This window comes from Nelumbo lutea, chromosome 2 (genome assembly GCF_056320005.1).
Source record: "Nelumbo lutea isolate HS-2025 chromosome 2, American lotus-T2T, whole genome shotgun sequence".
Lineage (NCBI taxonomy): Eukaryota > Viridiplantae > Streptophyta > Magnoliopsida > Proteales > Nelumbonaceae > Nelumbo > Nelumbo lutea.
In genome coordinates this window covers 94,512,235-94,536,946 of record NC_142685.1, presented here as the reverse complement: position 1 = coordinate 94,536,946, position 24,712 = coordinate 94,512,235, and the positions used below count along the sequence as shown (strand labels likewise).

The 24,712-nt window shown below is 37.8% G+C and overlaps 1 protein-coding gene across 1 annotated transcript in view; it reads right to left on the bottom strand.

Moving 5' to 3' along the window:
* Positions 1 to 24,452, bottom strand: part of LOC148872135 (uncharacterized) — a 79,220-nt gene extending 54,768 nt beyond the window's left edge. The window contains exons 1-7 of the mRNA XM_088971651.1: positions 24,086 to 24,452; positions 23,745 to 23,939; positions 17,842 to 17,916; positions 17,549 to 17,716; positions 17,046 to 17,209; positions 6,235 to 6,453; positions 3,916 to 4,042 (exon numbers count right to left, since the gene is read on the bottom strand). Of these exons, the coding sequence (XP_088827777.1) occupies positions 3,916 to 4,042; positions 6,235 to 6,453; positions 17,046 to 17,209; positions 17,549 to 17,716; positions 17,842 to 17,916; positions 23,745 to 23,939; positions 24,086 to 24,268 (1,131 nt within the window). The 5' untranslated portion in view covers positions 24,269 to 24,452. The remainder of the gene's footprint in view (positions 1 to 3,915; positions 4,043 to 6,234; positions 6,454 to 17,045; positions 17,210 to 17,548; positions 17,717 to 17,841; positions 17,917 to 23,744; positions 23,940 to 24,085) is intronic.
* Positions 24,453 to 24,712: the final 260 nt, after the last annotated feature.

Below are 24,712 nucleotides of genomic sequence, written 5' to 3'. Positions count from 1 at the left end.
GATTTAGTCATGTACAATCATCCTTACATCCTACCCAATCTCCATCAGTGTATATTTCAATCTTCATATGTCATTATTTTTAAAAAGTATACCTCAGACTAGACACCTCTTCAAGTAGGCTAGAATACTTTCAACAGCAGGAAGGTGTGGTCTTTGGAGAATGCATATACTAACTAACAACACTAATAGCATAAGAAATATCAGGGTGAGTTAGGAAAAGATAGAAAAGCTTTCCCAGAAGTCGTTGATACATAACTTTATCTTCAAGAGGTTCACCATCTTCTGCATTTCTCTTATGATTTTGCTCAATAGGTGTGTTAGTAGGTTTAGCCCCCAATTTTCTAGTTTCTTCTAGGAGTTCAAGAACATGTTTTCTCTAGGAAATAAAAATGCCATGCTTGGATCTTTCCACTTCAATCCCCAATAAGTATCTCAACTCACCCAGATTTTTCACTTCAAACTCTTGATTAAGCAACTATTTAAGGAAATTAACTTCATCAATATCACTCTTTGTCACCACAATGTCATCAACATACACAACTAGGAGATTCAAAGTAGAGTCTTTCTTCTCAATGAAAAGAGTGTGATCAAACTGGACTTACACATAGAAGAATCTTTCTAAAGCAAGTCTAAATCTATCAAACCATGCTCTTGGAGATTGTTTCAAACCATACAAAGCAGTCTTCAACCTATAGGCTTTTTTACCAATATCTACATCATAAAAACAAGGAGGTAACTCCATATACACCTCCTACAAGTCACCATTTAGAAAAACATCCTTAACATCCATCTGAAACAATGGCCATGAGAAGTTAGCAGTAAGAGACAACAAAACTCTGATGGTGTTCATTTTGGCAATTGGATCAAAAGTTTCCAAGTAATCAATACCATAAGTTGTGTATCCCTTAGCAACTAGTCTAGCCTTGTATTTTGCGACTACACCATTGGCATTATACTTTAGGGAAAATTCCCGATTAGTACCCTATACTTTGGGCCTAGTGCCACTTGGTCCCCAAACTTTCAAAATGTGCCAATTTAGTACCTATCGTTAACCACCCATTAAGTGGAATGTGAAAAGACACAAATGCCCCTTGAGTGCCATCTAATTTTCTTATTAACCATTCGCTTAAATCAGAACCAACTACCAAATTTTTTGTCCCTTTAATTTTCCCCTTTAAATCAAATCCTTTTTCCTTAACCACAACTAATAGATTTGAGCAATTGTGCCCTTTTAAACCAGTTCTGAAGCGTAATCTTGTTTCCATGGGTCGGAAATTGGGTTTCTTCCAAGTATATCTTTGCATTAATAACAGCTTGTGTGACCATTAGGCACCCCTACCTTTGGTCCCTACCCACTACTCTCTAGTCTCTACCCACACTCTACCTACCAAAAGACATTGCGTTAATGTGTTGTCTCTTCCTTCTCTTTCTCCTGCATACAATTTCAAAAGGTGGTTATTTTTCTCCGTTCCCATGTGTATTAAGAAAAGTAGTTGATAAAAAGGTTGTTCATACAACCACAACTACGATAAGTAGATTTGATCTCCAAGTTTCAAATAAAAAGAAACCCAAAAAAGAAAAATAATAATAGAATCATATATTTGCGGCAATTAGAATGCCGGATGGGAGGCAGGGGACTTTCCTACACAATTGAAAGGTCTTCCCCTTCATAGGATAAAACATTCGCTTCTTGTCCTTTCCATATCCATTGACAAAGAGAGTCCAACTCATCTCGCATGTACCTAACAGTTTATCGTGTCCATATAAATCTCAAGCTTCGAGCCTTCTCTTATACAAGGCCCTTCATCTTTTTCCAATTTCTCCTTTCTAGGTACGCAGTTCTGTGTAGCTGACTGGTGTCACAATCTGTAACCTTGATTAGCCAATAAAACCAAAAATAATATAAAATCTTAGTCATTTGTCAAGCCAGACTAATAAAACCCTCAACCCCCAATGTATTAGTTGGAAGAGAAGGGACAAATGAATCTGAAGTTGTTGTCTATTCTCCTCACCGTATACTATGGAGTAAGCTTGAGATAGGGTGATACTATCTCTAGTAAGAAGTTGTCTCACGATATCATAATCTGAATTTAATCCAGCAAGGAACTCAAACACCCTATTTGTCTCAACTAGCTTCCTGTATGTTGTTGCATCCTTTTGGCTCTCCCATTTGATTGTTTCCAAGTGATTTATCTCATGCCATAATGATTTTAGAGTGCAGAAGTAAACAGATAAAGGTTTCTGCCCCTACTTAAGGTTGTTCACCTCACTTTTCAGCTCATATGCTCTAGCATCATTAAGGGGCTAAGAGTAGATTTCTTTCATATTATCCCAATTTTCTTTAGCTGTTTTTGCCCAAAGATAGTTCTTGCTAACATGGGGCTGTATAGAGTTGCATAACCAAGTCATGACAAGATAATTTTCTTGAACCCACTTGGCATGCTATGGATCCTCCTTTGGTGGCTTTTTTATGTCTCTTGTCACATATACCAACTTTACTCTTCCTCCAACGGCCATCATGGCCATTTGAGCCCACTCTAAATAATTTATTCCATCAAATTTGACAGATGTAATCTGAAAGGAGTTGTTGTCAACAACACTTCCAGTCCCCACAGAACCTTCTCCATAGGATTTAGAGCCATTCCCAGTAGTTTCCATGCTGAATATACCCCAAAGAAAACACAGGATAGTGAAAACTGCACAATATTACTCCCCCTTTCTCACAAATCAGTTGTCAGGAGCTGTTCTGAATCTCCACAATAGAAACAGTTCACAGGCTTCTCCTGGACTCTAGAGAGAAGAGAAATAAGATGAAAAAGGAAGGTTATGCCCATATCTGATCACTTTCTTGCTGAAACCCTAGAATCAGCCCTGGAGAAAACCTGAAACTGATAACTGCTCTCTCCAGAGGATTCAAAAACACTCATAATAGCTGTCAGCCTGAAAAGGAAAGTGAAACCTACCCAGAAAAGTCTGAGCACCACTTTCAATCACTGATTTCAACCCAAGAATACAAACCGACCTATTTCTCTGACTCTTCCTGCCCACCAGGCAAATCTCCAATGACCTCCAAGAACCAGGCAAGAAAAGCTGAAAACTCCAATGGTCTCCATGAAAACTCCAGTCCTTATTTCATTTATATAGATAGATAGATAGATAGATAGATAGATAGATATAGATAGATAGAAAGATAGATAGATAGAGAAATAGAGAGATAGATAGATATAGAAATATATTATGGCTCTTGGGGTGGGATCAATTCATTCAGTTTTCACCCCAGAATTCTGTCTTCTCTTCTCTGGTACAAACTGCTTGTTTGACATAAGGGGTGTATTCCTCAAAGCTGATGGTAGTGTTTTTGGGCCTTCAGTGGGCCAACTGGGATGGCTGATGCCTCAGAGGCTGAAATTAGAGTGCTATTGACTGGCCTGAGGATTGCAGTTTCTATCCAAGTCAACACTCTTGTTGTTGAGGGGGACCCTAAGAATGCCATAGGATGGACTGCAGTTAAAGACTCTGGTCCTTGGAGATTAGCTTATTAAAGACAAATTCTGTGGAGAAGAAACCACTAACCTAAGTATCAGTTTTCTTTTCCAAATCATTTTTGTCATTCCCACCAGGCAAGTAAATATATTTACAGGGAATGTGTAAAGCAGATCCCACAGTAAAGGCACTCTCTATATACAGAATGCAGAAGAATAAATTGAAAGTAACACCATGGTAAAAGGGGGAAATAAGAAAGAAATTATGGAGCACAGCATCACGCAAGAGACTTGTCAAACTAATCAGTCAGCACCCTCCCCCCCATTTAAGAATGTCCATATATCATCCCTCTGCATTACCAAAAAAATGAGTAAAAAAAGGAATTAGAAGAGCATGTAGGTTCAGAGAGTTTTTCATGAGGAAACAGCCTACCTCTGCCTCAATTGCTTGAATATCTATACTGTAGTTATGGCCTTTTTCCAGTATGTTGTATCGGTTATGATTTTGAAGGACAATAATGGGTATGAGCAATCTTGTTGTCAAGTCAACAGTTTCAAACCTGAGGTCAAAGAAGAAAAGCATTTGAATAAATGCTATAGAAGGTAAGTATCCAATTTGAAGCACAGGAAAGTGAAAATATCTTATGGGAGCTATAAAAGTTAACACCATCATATCCTTCAAGATACCATTTACAAACAGAAGTTAAAAGATCATAAAGATGATCAACGAATTCACCAGCCATGCTATTAACAATATAAACTATAAAATAATCATATAGCATCTCAAAAATGCCAGTGAAGGAATAGCTAATTTATAAGTACAGAAGAAGGAAATAGATTAAGAAGGCTGTAAGAAATCTATAGCAGAATGTCCTTGAAAGCAACACTTATCAAGGACCAAGACATAAAACAAACAAACAAATAAATAAATAAATAACACAGATGTGCAATAAAGAATGGATATTGTTAACATCCAACTTATTTACTGTAACTCTGTTGCCAAGAAATTATTTAGGCTGCACTATCCAAAGGTTAAGATTACATGACATCAAGGGGCATTTGTTCAGTGGAACCCTAACACTAATTCAACTGAAAAACTTAAGTACTTATTCTGCAACAACTTTGTAGGTGTTTGAAATTTAAGCAATGATTAAGGAAAATGCCCAGATGATCATGCCTAGTAAGAGCATGCTTCACACCTTGAGGCGCCTTATGCAAAGAACATGCATTAAAGGTTCTCATCGCAAGACCATGTTAAAGATTAACTCTACATTTTTTGAAAAAGATAAGGTAAAGCAGCATACATTTCTCTCCACCACATCAAGATGCTATCCCAATATTTGTTTAAATATTTAGGGATTTTGACACCCAATTTCACATTAAAAGTTTCCATATACAACAGCAGGATTAAGTCTACCTTTCTGCATGTGTCTGTAATTTGTTTAAATATTTAGGGGTTTTGACACCCTGTTTCACATTAAAAATTTCCATATATTTTTAGAGAATTGGGAGGAATGCAATTAGTTTTTTTAAGCTCCTAATGAGTCCTTGCCCAAATGATGATTAATTCATCTGTACATTCTTCCATACAAAATTACAGAGCTATAAAAAATGTATAGATGACTTAATCATCAGAAAATTTTGCCTATATGATTAATTCATCTATACATTTTTTATAGCTCTGTAATTTATCTCATATCAATCCATGCTTCTCTTGAAAGAATGAGATCTCATGACACTTAAGAGTCAGCATCAGAAGATTTTAGCTCCCCATTCTCCACCTTTTGAGATACCATTTTAAAATGTTGTAGAAGGGAGGAAACCACTGAAATTAACCAAAATTTTCCGATGTAAAAGGGGCTTATCATGGTAGTAGGGGAGCAGCTGTGGGCTAACTCAACAGACCTGTAGACCTTGTGTTTACCAGAGAGTCTACATCTTGCATTTTGACTCTGTACATTTCCAACAATAAAATTTCTACAAGTTACTAATAAAAAAACATTTATTTTAAGATCTTTTTATTGATGAACATAAAAAAGAGGAATTTGTGGTTAAAACTTGTTGCGAACTGAGAAAGAAAAAAATATATATATGGCAAGCTTGATCCTTGCAGGGCATTCTACATGCTTTTTTAAGAATTAATACAATGCTTTACCTTCTCTCCAAAATTATGAATCAACTGAGAAAGAAAAATATATATATATGGAAAACTTGGCATATCTGAAGCACACAAAATTTATGAATCAACTCAAGCAGTCAAGCTTGAGGTGGATAGGGTTTCAGTACAAATTTACATACAATTGTCTCTTCTCTGCCTTCTTAGTGCTAATGTACAATAGTTTATATACTTTTAACAAACAGTTAGAAGACAGGTGTTTAAAAGAAAAATCTCTTACAGGCAGAAGATGAAGCATCAAAGGCAAAAAAGATATGCAACCAAACTATATGCACTGTTGATTAAATATACAATGGATGATAAAAGTACTGTTCAGATAGGAAAAAGGGAACTTCATTGACTAAAACCAAAAGAAAATACAGTGGCAAGAGTTCCTTTGCATAACTTCTCCAGCTTTGTCATAACAATTTTCAACACCATATCCCAAGGGTTCAAATTCCGTTTTACTTTAGCAAGAGATTATGTAACAATTTACTGTCTGGTTTTACCGCGAAGTAAAATTTAAATGGAAGAAATTCATGAAATGAGTTAAATAACAGATGCTGTCATTTTGTATGTCAATAAAATTTAAAATACCTAACATCTGGAGCTATTACATGCTCAATAGTAGTTGATATTAGAGCTGCAAGATGTCCCATAAAAATATCCTGTGTAGAGCGAGAACTGGAACCACCTGGACCTCTTGGGAAGATTAAATTCCATAACCGAGGGAGAGTTCTATAACTGACACCTCCTTCTTCAGTTTCTATCTTTCCATATGTGCAAGGGCCAGCTGAAAGGTCGATAACAACAAATCTGAATGGCATGGAATCATGGAAATAAAATTAGACTCACAAGGATAAAATGAGATGAAGAAAATAATACAAAATTTATCCATTTGGGAACAAATCTTTATCCTATTACATCTTGAAGGAGAGGATAATTTCTTCTCCGATCTTGTGGGGTTTTTTGCATGAGTTTCATGGCATTAGCTTGAACATTCTGACAAGATACTTAGCTTGAACTATTGAAACTCATTGCAACCCAAATAGAAAGGAAGTAAAAACTTAAGTTCTCTCAATATCTCAAATTGAATTTTGATGGTAGCACAATTGGAAAGTGTATTATCTAGGTAGAATGGATCCTGCCTTTTATTTCTTTCGGTATGTTGTGGGCCTTTAGGAAGAGGCAAATTCCAATGAGGCAGAGTCACGGCTCTTCTCTACAGCCATCCAACAACATGTGATTGGTTAGATCAGTTTGAGCCTTTTTAGAACCTAAAAATAAGTCAACAGATTTAGAAGCAAGGAAGAAAGGACCTGAAAAAGGCTTATCGCCTAATCCCTATCTCACAGGAGGCTCACAAGAGAAAATTTGGCAAAAACCAGAAGTGGGGCAGTGGGGCCATATATCTCAACCGCCCCTAGGGCAATGCAAAAACAAGTTAGTCAATGCAATCAGTAGATTAAAAAAAAACTCATTCATGTAAAAGATATCTTAAGGTTCCTTTTTCGGGTTTCAATGGTAATTTCATAATTTCTACCTGTTTTATTAATTGGGTCACTTTCTTCTTTCTGTAATCAAAGACAAATTTCATTAAAATAGAGAATACAAGTCAAGAAGGGTGGTGAGAGGGAAGCTCAAAAGTACAGAAAAGATACAAAGAGAAGAAAATACAAAGCTTTTAGAAATATTAACGTTAAAACATGATCAACACAATTCAACAGTATCATAGAAATTAGAACCAAATGAAGATCTAGCCACACCCAAAAATTCTACAAGTACTAGAGGCCAACCCACTATCTAGTTGCCAATGACAATGTATATTCTCTAAATATTTTTACAATTTTCATAAAAAACAACATTCTATTTGTTTCTCTCTAAATACCCTAACAAATAGCAAAAGAAATAGAGCTCCAAAGAATCTTGGCCTTCTTGACACCTTGAATGTGCGGTCATGATGAAACCATGGTTTAAAATGTCCCTAAGGCTCAGTTTGGAAAGAGTACAAATACAAATATGTAGAGTGCAAAACCTTGTATTCTGTATGTATTTGTACTGTACATATTTGTACTTGTATTCTTTCCAAACTGAGCCTAAATTTCCTAATATTTCCATGACATATTTCAATTTCTATAGCAACATGAAATTTTACTAGAATCGACATATTCCCCAGTGAACACTACCAGCACTATGCAAAGTACAAGAGAAAGTATTATAAGTTCGTGTCAACATTGCAAATATGTAGAGTAGCAATGCTACTTCCCGCCTAACTTTCATGATACCTAGGATGCTGATATATGGTCTAGACTGTCAAACCGCACAGAACCAAACTGTAATTGGTGGTTTGGTCTGGTTTGGCCTTAAAACAGATTGGCTTGGTTTGGTTTTCTAAATTTTAGAAACCAGACAAAACCATAAACCATATTAAACTGAATTGCTAATAATATATTTATTAATGTATATAATATATAATACATATGTTTAAACATACGTATGTATGTATATATTCATTTAACATTTCATACGTTATTGTTGTTTACTTCAATTTTAAATTGTAGTTTAACAAGGAGTTGTTTATGTTTTAGAAAGTATGAATGTAATTTGTATAATAGTATTAAGTGACACTTGTTAACATTTTGTAGGAAACTGTGGACCCCACATTAATTGTATTCGTGTGGAACCCTGAGATGTACTTAGATTTAAATTGATTAGGGTCATCTTTCCTAGTAGGATTAGTTTTATTCTATCTTATCTAGGATTAGTTTTATTTTAAACTTATCTTTTATTGCCATATAAACATTAAGGTTCTTTTACAATTAGGAGACTATGTATATAAATTAAGGAGTGGGGCAGCTGTTTTAAACACACACCAACCACTCTCTTCTAAAACCCTTCCACGAGTTCTTCTCCATCTCTCTTCTCTTCTCTTCACTTCTCTTCTAATTTTTTTCATCTTCTTTTCAAATCTGTAGTCTTGTATGACTACTTGGTATCAAAGCTTGGATTAGGGAGTCTCATGTGAGTTTGATCCAGCCGACCACATGAGAATTACCTAGGGCTGGAAGAATAGAGAAAGCTCTCTTCAGCTAATTCTTGGAGGTTATCTACAGCAACAGTCCAAAGATTGGATTGTATCCTAGATAACCAGGAAGAATCAGAGGAAGAGAAAAGGATCAAGATCAACCCTTGATCAGTACCGGAGGTGGCGATCAGAATTTCAAAGGATTTCTGTTCAACCAGTACTAGAGGTTGCAGTCAGAATTTCAGAAGATTTCTGGTTCAAGATCAGAGTTTTTCAGAATTTTCTGGTAAGTTTTTCAATCTTTCTTATGATCGGTAGTAAGAATACTTTGATAAGAGGTACAAAAAAATCTCCAGAAGATTTCTGTAGTTCCTTTTAGGGTTTAAGAGAAAACCCTCAAGTTTCAGGGCTGTTATTGCTTCGGGACTTGTCTCCCTCGACTTCTTTGATCTCTGGAAGAGATGTTTCAGCAGGACTGTTACAACAGAACTGTTATTTTCTACTATCAGTCTCAATAGGCCGACTGTCACATTTTTTTTTTACTGCTATTACCTGCTGCAGACTCAATGAGCCAACTGGTACAGTAATTAGGAAGTATTTTTACTGATTATTAATGGAGTTTAAAAGACAAGGGAAGGGTGTTTTGGGGACTGATTCAGTTAACATGTCTGAAAACACCTTCCAAATTACAACTGTGAAGTTTGATGGTTCAAACTACTTAGAGTGGTCCCAATCAGCCATGATGGCCATTGGGGGAAGAGGAAAGCTGAACTATTTGTTGGGGGATGTGAAGGAACCAACTAAGGAAGATCCCACTTATGCTAGGTCAGGAAAATTATTTGGTGATGACATCGCTGTGCAACTCCATGTAGCCACACATCAGCCGAAATTACTTATGGGCAAAAACGGCTAAAGAAACATGTGATATTGTGAAAGAAACCTACTCCCAGCCTCTTAATGTTGCTAGAGCTTATGAGCTGAAATTGGAAGTTAGAAATCTCAGACAAGGAGAGAAACAGGTCTCTGTTTATTTTTCAACCCTAAAATCTCTGTGGTATGAAATTGACCATCTTGAGACAATAGAATGGGAAAGTCAGATAGATGCATGGACTTATAAAAGACAAGTTGAAACTAACAGAATATTTGAGTTCCTAGCTGGTCTAAATTCTGAGTATGATATTATAAGACAGTAGCTGTTGACAAGAGAGGGTGTGACTTTGTCTCAAGTCTATTCCCCAGTGCACAATGAGGAGACTAGGAGAAAGGTTATGTTGTAGCAGCAGTCTTTCGAATCTGCCCTGGCAGCAGTTAAACCCAAATCTGGGGAAGATAAGGAAAAGGATATGAAGAAAGAGTCTAAGAAAGACCTAGTGTGTGAACATTGCAAGAAAACTAAACACACTAAAGACACTTGTTGGAAGTTATATCCACACCTGGTTCCAGCAAAACTCAAAAACAAAAAGGGGAATGCCAATATGGCTGTTAACACTGATAATGCAGCCTTAACAACCTCAAGAGGCACTCCTCTAGACACCCTAGCTGTTGTCCGAGCTGCTCTGACACAATTGGAAAATGACGTTAGTAACTCAGTCTCATCTCCTCAGCCACCATCAGCTCTTTCAACCTCATCCTTTTCTCAATCAGGTAATCGGGCCTCAGCTTATCATGCTTTAGCTCCAGGTAATACAGAACATTCTTGGATAATAGATTCAGGAGCATCTGACCATATGACTAGCTTGCCATCACTTTTCTCTACCTATCATTTATCTTCTGATAAAGACAAAGTGTCCATTACTGATGGATCCCTTGTTCCTATTTCTAGCAAAGGAGACATCAAGTTGTTTGATGCCATTTCCCTATCCTCCGTTTTGCATGTTCCTAAGCTTAATACTAACTTGCTCTTAGTTAGTAGCATTACAAAAAAACAGAATCGTTCAGTAACTTTTTTTCCAGATCGATATGTTTTTCAGGATCTGGAGACAAGGAAGGTGATTGGGACTGGCTGTGAGACAAATGGAATCTACCTACTTGGAGGAAGTGCTCATCAGTTAGATAGTGAAACTAAGAAATCCTTTGTTTCTCAGTCTATTGATTAGGTGATGCTTTGGCATAATAGGCTGGGTCATTTATCCTTTCAGTCTATTGATCAGTCTAACTGTGTTGTCTTCTCTCTGTATTCAGCGAATGTGTCTTTGGAGGTTCGCCCTGCTCTCTTATTCATAGCCTTAAAGAGAAATTTCCTAATCCCATTAGGAGTTTCCTAATCCAAATCTTTTATTTGGATCTGGACTCTTTAAGTGATAAGGATAATCCTTTATCTTATCTGCAGATAAAGATCAGCCTTCCTAATCAAATTAGGAGTTCCTTTGATCCAAATCTTTATTTGGATATAGACTCTTTAAGTGGATAAGGATAACCCCTTATCTTATCTGTTGATCCAAATCCCAGGTCCGCCCCTATTTAATTAATCTAATTAATACAGTTTGAAATGGGCTTTTAGGCCCATTAAGCTTTCAGGCTCATTTCCACTTTAATGCTAGCTAGCTTGGCTCTCTTTGTATGGCATGGGACCCTATCATTGATCTACACATCAGCCACATGGATTCAGCCTAGCCTCTGTTACAAGGCCTGTCCAAATTCACTGTTGAATACAGTGAACCCCTAAGTCCATCACTATGGGTTCTTAATGGGCCCAACATTTACACTAAATGGTCATTGGGTCCAGCCATCTTATGAAGGCCCAAGGACTATGGACAGATGCTAGATTAGCCCATCAGGTATAATCCTCAATGGTCTTACACTTAACCTCTCAGCCCATAATGATCAAACACTGGCCGACAAGAGAGGACCTCTCCCTCGGCTGCAAGGTGCAGTGCTGCACTCTCTACTCACATGGATCCCGGGAATTAAAACATTTTGCAAACATTTTGAAACCATAATATATATGTATATCTCTATATAAATATATTTTGCAAAAACAAATTTCAACGGTTGAAATCAACTACCAGCAATTTAGGTTTCCATTGAAGAGAGTGCATCCCTGATCATTCACTTTGTCCGACAAAGGGGCTGATCCTGTCACTATGATCACCCTCTCAGATGAATTCTCGGACTGTCCCAACATACCCAGGTTTTGACCCCCTCTAAGGATCTCACTGATTGGCATATCAAAGACAGCCCAATCCGACATCTAGTGCAGTATCATAATCGAGTCTAGGGGTCAGGTGTAACATTCCAGTTTTGTCCATCTATCTCCAAGGTCCAAGGCAATACTAGAATTTTGGTCCGGTTCAAGGTTTCAAGAAAAACCACACTGCATGTACCTCAAGTCTGACCCTGGTAGCTGAGACAAGCCACCCCAACCAACTTGGCGATACATTAGTGTCAGCCTTGACAGGATAAATCTCCCCCGATCTATCCAACGGCTATGAAGATTCTAAACTAACACGAGTCTCATATATGTCCAGTTTAAGGGTATTACACAGAAACACACCATAATAACATGAATTCAATATGTACTTTATTCATTTACAATAAATGTCATATTGCACATCATGCTGATTGGAGCTAAGGGCATACACTGTCTAACAAGTCTATCACAGACAATGGAGACAAGTTGATTTCGGACATCAGCAATGCAAGCCAGTCCTAGTCCCCTCTGCAGATCCAGATCCCGGTACCACAGTAGTCCCAATTCCTTCTACAAATCCAAATCCAGGTACCACAGATACTACAAATGAGAGACATTCCACCATGGAGCCTTCACCTTCATTAGATGATCTTGATCTTCCCATAGCAGTTTGTAAGGACAAGCGTCATTGCACCACATCTACAGCTCACAGCATTTCTCAGTTCTTGTCCTATGATCATTTGTGATCTTGATCTTCCCATAGCAGTTTGTAAGGACAAGCGTCATTGCACCACATCTACAGCTCACAGCATTTCTCAGTTCTTGTCCTATGATCATTTGTCTCCCTCCTATAAGTATTTTCTCGCATCCATTGTTGATATTCCCATTCCCAGAACAATATAGGAAGCATTGGAAGTGCCAGAATGGAAAGATGCAATAAAAATAGAAATGGATGCCGTCATTAGAAACAATACCTGGGAGATAGCTGATCAACCAAAAGGAAAGAAATCGGTTGGATGTAGATGGATATTCACTGTGAAACATAATGTTGATGGTTCTGTTAAAAGGTATAAGGCCCAGTTAGTTGCAAAAGGATTTACTCAGACATATGGTATTGACTACTTAGAAACTTTTGCACCAGTAGCAAAGATGACCACTATCAGAGTACTATCATCTCTTGCAGCTAGTTACTCTTGGCCATTATATCAGATGGATGTTAAAAATTCCTTTCTCAATGGAGACTTGCAGAAAGAAGTTTACATATAGTTGCCTCTAGGATTTTATGGTACGGAGAAAGGAAAGGTTTGTCGGTTGAACAAATCTCTATATGGACTAAAACAGTCCCCCAGAGAATTGTTTGATAGATTCAGACAAGCCCTTGATAGGTCTGGATATGTGTAGGCTCAGTAAGACCACACTTTGTTTATCAAGAGAGTGGGTTCCTTCGTAACCTTGCTTGCCATGTATGTAGACGATATTGTAGTAACCGGGAATGATACTAGTGAGATTGAGTCTCTTAAGCAACTCCTTCATCAAGAGTTTGAGGTAAAAGATCTGAGGGAACTACGATACTTCTTAGGCATTGAAGTAGCTAGATCCAAGCATAGGATTTTTGTCTCTCAACAAAAGTATGTTCTTGATCTACTAGAAGAAACAGGAAAGTTGGGAGTTAAGCCTATGGACATACCTATTGAACAAAACCACAGGATTAGTTCAAGAAACAAGAAAGTTGGGAGTTAAGCCTATGGACACACCTATTGAACAAAACCACAGGATTAGTGCAGAGGGTGGAGAGCCTATTGAAGATAAAGCTATGTTTCAATGGTTAGTTGGAAAACTTCTCTATCTTTGCCTCACATGACCTGACATCAATTATGCAGTTAGTGTAGTTAGTCAGTATATGCACTCTCCTAGAACTACTCACCTCCTTGCGATTGAAAGGATATTAGCATATTTGAAGAGGTCCCTAGGCAGAGGCATTTTGTTCAAGAAAAATGACCATATGAAGATAGAAGTCTACACAGATGCTGATTGGGTTGGGTGTGTTGATGACCGAAGATCTACCACTGGATATTGTGCCTATATAGGAGGTAATCTGGTCTCCTGGAAGAGTAAGAAACAAAGTGTTGTTTCTCGTTCAAGTGCTGAAACTGAATATAGGTCAATGGCAAATGGTGTGGCTAAGATTCTATGGTGAGATCATTACTTGAGGAATTGGGTATTGTTTATGATATACCCCTAATGTTGTACCGTGATAATCAGGCTGCCATCAATATAGCCCATAATCCAATACAGCACGACAGAACTAAGCATATCGAAGTGGACCGGCATTTTATCAGAGAAAGGGTTACATCTCAAGAAGTATGCCTTCCCTACATCACCTCCAACATGTAGCTTGCAGATCTACTCACTAAGGTTGTTTCAAGAAAGAAGTTAGAAGAAGATCTATGCAAGTTGGGAATGACAAATATCTACTACCCAACTTGAGGGGGAGTATAGGAAACTGTGGATCCCACATTAAGTGTATTCGTGTGGCACCCTAAGATGTACTTAGACTTAAATCGATTAGGATCAGCTTTCCTAGTAGGATTATTTTTATTCTATCTTATCTAGGATTAGTTTTATTTTAAACTTATCTTTTATTGCCATGTAAGCTATATAAATTAAGGAGTGGGGCGGCTGTTTTAAACACACACCAACCATTGTCTTCTCATAAAACCCTTCCACGAGTTCTTCTCCATCTCTCTTCTCTTCTCTTCTCTTCTCTTCTAATTTTCTTTTACTTTCTATTCAAATCTGTAATCTTGTACGACTACTCATTTCAATTTGACATTTGAATTATATTTGTTATTTATGTAGGAATGCATGTTATTTGGCTTTCTAATTGGGTTAAGCCCAATAGAATGGCCCAAACTATATTAGAAACCAGAGCAAACGGTTGGTTGAACAATGAAAAGAAGTGCAAAGGAAAATCAGCATCTTTGCAAAAAAATTTAATTAGATACCTCATCTTCTTCATTGCTATTGCATGTAGAATAAATTTGTCATCTTGAAGACTTCTTCAAATGATCAGTTGTCGGGATGCTATCCAAATCCACCAATCAAGCAAAAGCTTCCACACCTGGAGGAATAGGGTTATCTCAAATCCCTCCAACATTAGAATAGTTTTCTTGATTCTGAATGAGAGTGATATGATATAGTTTAACCGAGAATCACCCATTACAGCACTCTTTCCACCATCTTATATCACTCTCCCAAGGCAAAATCTGTCCCACCTCAAGTTTGCTCAGTAATAAAATACGCTCTTCAATCTCCCAAAAGAAAAGAGAATTTTGGAGATTTCACCTAGAGAGGAGGAGGCACAGGTGAAGGAGGTCGGTGGTCAAGAAGTTACTGAAGTATCTCTAAATGGGAAAGTGGAGATCATTAAGCTAGTGGAAAGGGAGGTGACAGTGGGTAAATCACTTGGTCTGTTCTTTGGGGGTGGGGAAGGTTTTGCAAAAGTTGCCTTTAAACAGTTTGAAATAAATAAAAGAGAGGAAAAATTAGAAAAAGAACTGAGAAGAATAAGGGCTGGGACGAAGAAGGGGGAGAAGAGTTCTTAGGAGAGGACGAATGAGAGTTCGAAGACTCAAGAATATTGAGGGAAGTTTGGGGGCACAAGGTCAGAATGGAATTGGCAAGCTGGACTGTGCGGGTCAAAGGGTGGAAGAAGGGAAGTGGTAAGAAAACTGAATTGAGGACACAATTAGAGGTGGGTTTTCTGCAGAAAATAAGTCTGAAAGCTTTCATGCAAGTCTGAAGGGTGATCAAAGGGATATGGACAACGGAGAGCTAATCTTGAAGGCTTACTAGTTTTCAGGGCAGTTTTGGGGGGAGAGTTCTTGGGATGTATTTGATCTACAAGTTTGTAATGTTGAGTTTTTCTCTGCTGAATAGCTTATGCAGTGTTTCATCTTGACACCCATTGAGGTTGTAATACTTTTTATTTTTAATGAAATCTATTTTTATTTATTCTTCAAAAAAAATACCATAATAAGGCAACCAGATTTTTTGGGAAACAGAACTGTATTTCAAACAGCCCCAAAAACATTGACCACAAACTCCTTACAACTCTACAATGAATAAACAGATGATCTGAATCTTCAGAAACATCCCCACACATTACACACCTGCTGGACTCTACCCTCAGACCTCTCCTTGCCAAAACATCTGTTGTTAAACACTTCCCCCAAAGCTGCAGTCCATAACAGAAAAGCAACCTCTGGAGGAGCTACAGTGTTCCACATTCTATCTTCTGGAAAGCAATTTATCTTCTCTTCAATCAGCTTGTTATAGAAGGATCTGACCATGAAACTTCCTGCTTTGTCCCATTTCCATATTCATTTGCCCCTCGACATCAGGTGTAATGGTGCAGATTTTCTGCATCAGCTCCATCCACTGCCCTATCTCTCAATCATTCAGGTTCCCTCTAAAAACTGGACACCAATCACCTATATTTCCATCCTGTTACCACACTTTCTTTATTCTGTGCAATCTCGGACAGAGTGGACAAAACTTTCTTCAAGGGGTCAATCTCCACACCAAATATCAGCCATAGTTGTATCCTCGTACCATCTCCCACCACATACTTTGATCCCTTTTCTAAATTCAAGTAGAGATTTCTGAATGCCCCCCCCCCCAAAGTGCACACCTTAGGACATATTTGTCTCTGCAGAGTATTTGTCAATATTTGCTTTTGCCTTTGCTTTTTAGAGTGTCAATAGATTAGAGTATTTTTATAAGTTGTCTTAGATTTCTGTTCTGCTAGAAAGTGGTTTGGGTACAAAGCTAAAACTGATTCTGGATGAATGTACCATGACAATTATATCTAAATAGATTTTCTCTTAATAATATAGAATGTTTTCAAACCACTAGTAATTTCCTTCCTAGATCCCCTAGAAAATGGGAAAGAAAAGATTGAGAAATCAACACTGTAATACTTGCGTATCTCTTTTTCTATGTTGTACAACTTCTCATGTACTTCCTCTTTTACTTATATCTAACAAAATCTCTCTCAGTGCAGTTGTAAATGCAAAAGCAAAGGAAAAAAGCATTCATAGACCCCAGATCATACAACTTTGGTAGCATAGCTCTTTGCTCCTCTAGTTTTTAAATTATACTATGCTTAAACAGGAAAAGAACAAACAAAACTCACTAATTATCAATTTCTATTTAGAAATTCTCCAACAAATTGGTCTAGATCAACTATACCTGCCAGACCCCAACCAAACTTGAGATGCCCCTCCTCCATTGTAGCGATAACGATAGATGTAGTCCCCCTCTTGTTTTCTCATTTCTTCCTCTGAAAGCTCAGGAATTTTGCCATACATCAGACTATCAAGATCAATTTCCTTGTTCCTAGGGTCCATCCTGACCTGCAAAGTAGCAAGCACAAAGCAATTTTGAGATTACAACAACCTAAATTCTAATGAAGACAGTGAAATTTAAGTTAACATGGTTTCAGAAAACCAATATCTACATTCCTAGGGTCCATCCTGACCTGCAAAGTAGCAAGTACAAAGCAATTTTGAGATTACAACAACCTAAAATCTAATGAAGACAGTGAAATTTAAGTTAACATGGTTTCAGAAAACCAATATCTACATTTGATGAGAGACAAATTGATCTCATTACCATTTGAAATTGACATACATAAAGGCATTTTAAAATGGCCAATGCATAGTGATAGAAATTTGAAGATGTAGATTATATACCTTATCAAAATTGACAACAAAAATCGCACTAGGTATAGCTTTGTCCATCTCAACTTCTGAATATCTACCCTGATCTATGTCAAATATGTAGGAATACAACCTATGAAATACTGGCTCAACAGCAGTAGCATTCACCTCAAATAGAGGGACCTCCCTTCCGTAATCAGTCTAAAAGTTGCAATAAAGTTATTAGGTTCCATTCAAAGACAAACCAAAGGTGTAATTATCAAAAATAAAAGGACAAAAAAGGTAGAAGTACAGACAAGATAACAAAAAATTAGAATGGCAATTACCTCTCTAGCAGTTGCAGCAGGAACCATAGCCTCCTTCAGTGCTTTCTCAAGTGCTATTAGTTCTGGCTGCCCAACCTACATTTAGAAAACATATCAAATGGAAATTTGGAATAAAGAAGATGCATTAAAATAGGGAACATATGAGAAGCGGAACTGAGTTTTAACCTGCATCTCCTTTTAATCGCTAACCAGCATCTAGTAAGTAACTGTTATGGACGCATTCGTGGGGAAGAAGTACTGCCGCCGGCAGCAGCAGTAAGGTGGGACCCTCATCAGATTATCTAGCTAGCCACAGTTCATCTTACCTTATTCTTATCTTATCTGCTTTCTTACTCTTATCTTATCTGTTCCAATAAGGATTAGTATAGAGTCTGATTTATCTTAGGGAGTTTTTATCCTTCTTGAGTAGGAAGGGGAGGAACATGGTAAGCTTGATTGTCTAGCTAGGAAGGGGAGGAACAAGGGAAAACAGGAGCTTTTCCCCGTGGACCGACCCGTGACGAGATCCTATTCCCGGGTCCATAACAGTAACCCATATAAAAGATTGAAAATAAAAAAAAAAAAAAAGGAAACATGGTAAGCTTGATTCAGTTTGAGCAGCTTCAGGAACATAATATTATGGATTGGACAGACTATTACCATGGTGTGAAATGTGAGAATTTAATTCATTTCCGGATCCAAAGTTCCACTAAACAGCAACAATAAAATATAACGTTCTTTTATCAGCACAACAAAATACAATGCTTCAATGGTAAAAGTAGATAATTCAAGCGTTTCAAGGTAGGAGGGTAAATTGTAGATGTACATTTTAAAATGATTTTTAAATACTAAGATGGACACTTTTAAAATTTATTCAACTCAAGTATAGGCATTATCCAGTAAGAGGAAGCGATAATGTTGCAAGTTGAAGGGGCTAGAAGTACTTGGGGCAAACCAAAAAGGACATGGGCTGAAGTACATAAGAATTGACCTAAGAACTCATAACTTGACAATGGACGTGGCACTGAACAAAAATGGATAATCATCTTTTCCAAAGGCCCTACTAATCACTTTATTTTGCAAGATGGCTCTCTTTCAGGGATAATCATCTTTGTATCACTCTGTGTTCGTTGTGAGAAGCCATTATCATTGAAGATCATGGTAATGGTCACGGGCCACTTTGGAAGACACAAGACACTTGCTCTTGTGCAAGAAAATTTCTACTGGCCTTGAATGAAATGTGATGGTTACGAGGCATGTGGAGCGTTGCAGAACATGTCACATTGTTAAGAGCCATGGCTAAAATACAACATTATATACACCTCTTCCCCATACAAATGCACATTGGGAAGATGTGAGTATGGATTTCATAGTTCGCTTGCCATGTATCCAGAGAAATAAGGACCTAGTCATGTTGGGTGTTGATCAGTTCTCCAAAATAGCACATTTTATACCCTATAACAAAACTTTGGATGTAATTATCAAATAAAAAATTTTAAAAAAAAAACAAGATTTTGGATGCCTCTAATGTAGCTGATCCTTACTTCAAGGAGGTTGTCAAACTCCATGACATTGCTAGAACCATAATTTCGCATTGAGACTCTAAGTTTATAAGCCAATTTCGGCACACACTTTTGGTGGAAGTTAGGAACTAAACTGAAGTTTAGTTCTTCTTGTCATTAAAAAATAGATGGCCAAATTGAGGTTGTAAATCGAAGTTTGGAAAATCTCTTGAGAAACTTAGTGGGGCAAAACATCCAGCAATGGAATCTCACCTTATCTCAAGCTGAATTTGCCTACAATTGCTCTTCTAGTCAAACCATTGGATGCAGTCCTTTTGAAGCTTTTTTTTTTCATTTGAAGAGTAAGGAAAAAAAATATTAAAATAAAATGTAAGTACAAACTGGTTGCCTCGTTGGATGTCAAGATGACACACCAACCTAGTTAGTCAATATGGAAAAGGTTCACATTACAAGCTTGAATCTTTGAGAACATCCCTAAAATTTTCCACCAAATCAGAACTGTTAAGGCCATGTTTGGTTCAATGCCCTGGGCCTCATTCTTTTAATTCTTGCTACTTCTGGGCAAGAATGAGAAAGAATGAATAGCATTAGAGTGCTTGGTTACAAAATTCTTGCCATGGCCACATTCTTTTTAGAATGAAAAATCAGCCCATAGCACAAAAATTGAGGTATCCTACGGCATGAAAAATAATCATGCCCCATCTTGCTCATTTTCATTCTTTGAGGAAAATATGCCTACAAAACTGCTGCCATAAATGTTTACTAGTGGCCTACCATGGAAGTACTTTTACAAAAGCACTTTTATAAACAAAAGTACTTTTACGAAAGCATTTTTGTAGAAACACTTTCACGAAAGTACTTTATAAAAGCACTTTTACAGATGTACTTTTATAAAAGTACTTTTATAAAAGCACTTATACAAAAGTACTTTTATAAAAGCACTTTTACAAAGTACTTTTATAAAAGTACTATTACAAAAGCAATTTTAGGAAAGCACTTTTATCAAAGTATTTTTATGAAAGCTCTTTTACAAAAGTATTTTTACAAAATCATTTTTACAAAACACTTTTACAAAAGTACTTTTACATAGGAGATAGGACACTTGTCAGTCCGAAAAGAATTCATTTTTAGGAAAAAAGCGTTTGGTTCATAGTAATATTTTCTCATTCTGCCTATTTTACCCATTCTTGTCCATTTTGGAATTTCATCTTGGGTAAAAATTAGAAAGATTGAGAATTGAACCAAACATAGCCTAACTTGCTCGAACTCTGGAAGAACCAAAACCCAGCTTGTGACAAGCTTTCCAACCGATGCCACTAACACTACAATGCACTTTGCCTTATTTTCAAAAAGCCTTTTATTCCTTTCTTTCCAATTTATCCAGAAAATTGCAAAGGGAATACAGCTCCAAAGGTGTTTTTCTTTCTTGCTTCCTCTGAACCTTGGCCAAGAAGAAAAGATTTCTGCTGGGGAGGAAGGCTGGAACACCAGAATACCAAAAAGGAAGGAGTAGAACTTCCAGATGAAATTTGCCACTTTACGGAAGAGAATAGGTGCCATACAGATTCCTCATCCCTATTACATAAATAACAATAGCTAGCCATGCTAAAACCTCTGCATTTCAAGTGATCTGTTGTTAGGATATTGTCCAAGGCTACTAGCCAAGCAAAATGCTTCCACTCTAGGGAGGACTGGATTCCCCAACACTCCACCTACTTGGTCAGAACCCAAATCCTCTTTGATCAAAGCCAGATAGGACTTCATTGAGAACTTCTCATCCCTACACTCCTTCCACCACAAACCATCACTGGAAGATATTGAAATTCTGAACTGCTCTAAATCTGTCCAACAGTAGGAAACATTCCTCCACCTCCTGACCCAATAAAGATCTTCTGAATTTGGGGCACCAAGCCACCTGATCATCTCTAACCTCATATAGCATGAGCAATCACTAATTGTTGTTCAGCCAACCTATACAGTCTTGGGCATAGTTCACACTTCACACAGCTTCCCAACCCCACTCGTTCATCTTTCTAAAACCTTACTCTAGCCCCTCCCACATTAAATCTACCAAGCCCCTTAACTCCTAGTTGAACTTCACAATGCCTTTCCAAACACATACCCCATAAGAGCTTGACACCTCTCTTGGTTTCCACACAAACCTTACCACCTCATACTTCCCTACCACCACTCTCCTCCATAAAGACTCCCTCTCCCTATCCAACCCAAACCTCCAAAGCCATTTACCCAGGAGGGAAAGCATTTATTCTTCTAAACCCCAATCCCCCTATCTCTTTCCGCCTACAAACCTTTTACCACTTTACTAAATGAATCTTCTTAGTTCCCCTTGCCCCTTCCCAAAGGAAATCCCTCTGTATTCTCTATCTTGTTGGCCACATCTGTTGGGATCTTCAACAATGAGAGGTAGTAGATAGGTGAACTCGACAGCACACTCTTAAAGAGGGTAATCCTACCTCCCAGTGAGAGGTATTTTGCCTTCCACTTTTCCAACCTCATCTCCACTCTCTCTATAAGAGGTCTCCATATACAAAGTAAGGCTGATTTAGCCCCAACCGGGAGGCCGAAATAGGAAAAAGGTAATTCCCTAATCTGGCATTCAAAGGCTTCTGCAAATTGCACCATCTCTTCTTGAACCATCTCTTCTTGACTAATCTTCCCAATTCTAATCATAAGACTTTTTTCCAGGTTCACTTTCATCCCTGTCAGCATCTCAAAGTTGGCCAAAATTGCTCTTAAATTTAACACCTGATCCACATCTGCATCTAGGAAGTAAGTATATCATCAGCATATTGTAAGTGAGAAATGCATGGACCTAGGGATGGCAATTTTCCTCATACCCATTGACTACCCGACCTCCCTGACTCGATGGGGTCGGGGATGGGGATTGTTTTGGCAGGGTGGAGACAGGGATGGGAATTAATAGCGATCCCCAATCAGGGACGGGGATGGGGAATGAAGTCCCCGCCCAGCCCCAACCCCAACTATATATATCAGATATTACTTATATTAAAAATATATTATTTTATATATAAATATGATATTATTTATATTATATATATATATATCAAAATATATTCTAAATATTATTTATATTTTAAATCTTTTCTTTATTTTAATTTATTTTATTTTTCAAAAATACTGTTAATTTAAAATTTTGATGGATTCAAGTCCTTGCGAATAGGTCGCCAAAAAATGTTAGGCTTGAACTTGATTTGAGTTAGAGTCTTGAGCTTGAATTTGGCTTGGCTCAAAAGTTCGTACATTCGAGCTTGGCTCACCTCGAGCTCAATCCATTGTGAGAAATTCCTCTTATCTCTTTGGCAAATTTCTTAGAGTGGTAAGCTTCCCCTATCCAAGTTCTCTCTCATGTCTCTCTCCTCAATCCATTGTGAGAAATTTTCTGCTATCAAGAAGGTAAATTGTAGATGCACATATTATCATAATGGAACGTTGAAGAATCTATATAAATATATTAAGCTGAAATGTGTATGTAAGAAGGCCTAAGGATGAAGGAAATGGAATCTAATAGTATTTTTTGCCTTTTTTTCTTAGAAATCACAAGAATGCCACTCCCTACCAACTCTCTCTTTTGTTTTTTCTTTCAAATTACAAGAATGCCACTCTCCCTCTCTTGCTTTTCTTTCTTTCAAATTACAAGAATGCCACTCTCTCTCCTACCAACTCTCTCTCTCTCTTTCTTATAAATTACAAGAATGCCATCTCTCTCTCTCTCCTTATAAATTACAAGAATGCCACTCTCTCTCCAACTGAGGGACACCTCAACTCGGCATCTCGATTGCTAGGGAACCTGCAACCAAAGGTAGTCAAGTTCGAGCGAGCCGAGTTCGAACTTTTGAGCTTATGTTCAAGTCTCTAATTCGAATTGAGCTCGATATAGGTGACACCTCGACCACTGAGGGAGACCTCGGCTTGGCACCTCAGTCACTAAAGGAGATCTTGGCTTAGCACCTCGACAATTGAGGGAGACCTCAGCTCGACACCTTGTCAATTAAGGGAGACCTTAACTCGACACCTTGCCCGATAGGGAAACATCAGCTCGACACTTCAGCAGCTGAGGGAGACCTCGATTTGGCACCTTGGCAATTGAGGGAGACCGCGGCTACTTGAGAGACCTAAAATCAAAGGTAACTGAGCTCGAACTTCCAATCGTTTGGCTCGAGCTATGCTCGAGCTTGAGCTAAAGTCTCTAATTCGAATCAAGCTCTGGCCTAAAAGTTTATGAGTGAGGCCTCCGCTAGTAATAAAACAAAACCAAAAACTAACATAATGGTTGAGATACAGGCAATTTATTTGCAGGAAACTTAAAAATAAAAAACCTCAAGCATCTTGGACATCTTAGCTACAAAGTAAGAAGCTTACAGGAAATGCATTATAAATAATATGATGCTCAATATCAAGTGGCCCCCCTGTTTCCAAGCAAGCTGGTCTATGAGATGGGAAGCTGCTTCTGAGAAACTCTTCCAGCTTGCGCGAATCTACCACGTACCTATAGCCCCCATCTCCATTGAAGCCAACGAGGACAATATTAACTTCAAGTGGGACCTGGAAAGGAACCTGCATGACGGTAATACTGTTTAGTCCATCCATCAAATTCTAAAGAACCAAATGCCTATACGTATGATTTCTTTAATTTTTCGAACCAAAGTAAGAAAACAAAAAGGTAAATAACTGAAATCGAATGGCGAAGGAGAAACAATTACCTCAGTCCGGGAATGAAGCATTCGTCGGACATCAGAACGAATGCTGTCTTTGATGTCGTGAAAGGCTCCATGATGCCACTGCGGGTGCCCTGGATCTCTACGAAAAGCTTGAGGTGCCGATTCTAATTGCAAGATAAGTAGACAGATAGAGACTAGCAATACCAGGCGAGAAAAGGGCTCCATTTCTTTGAGAACTTGTGAAGTCTCTCTCAAATCTCAATTATAGTCTCTCTATTTGTGTTTTAATTCGTTATATTTTAGTCCTTCGGGCGTGCAATCGCCATGGCTGACGAAGTGACGAGGTTCTCAGCTCTTGATCGAAAAGAGAGGAATTCTGAGTTTCTGACCTTATAGGTCACAACAACGGAAGCCGATCTCGTCACAACGGTATTTTGTCAAAGACCCTGAACTTTTGTTTTTCGACAAAGACCCCTTTTATTTTGGCCGTTAGACAAAAGTCCCCCTTCGTTAATGTTCCGTTAACATGAAAAAGTTTTTCATCTAACTATTCAAAGTGACGATGCCGGTGGACTTTACTCCACTGTAACATGATTAAATCGCAAACAGAGAAACAATAAAGAACACATTCATAAGCACCATGAAATGCAGCGTTCAGGTAATGTCATC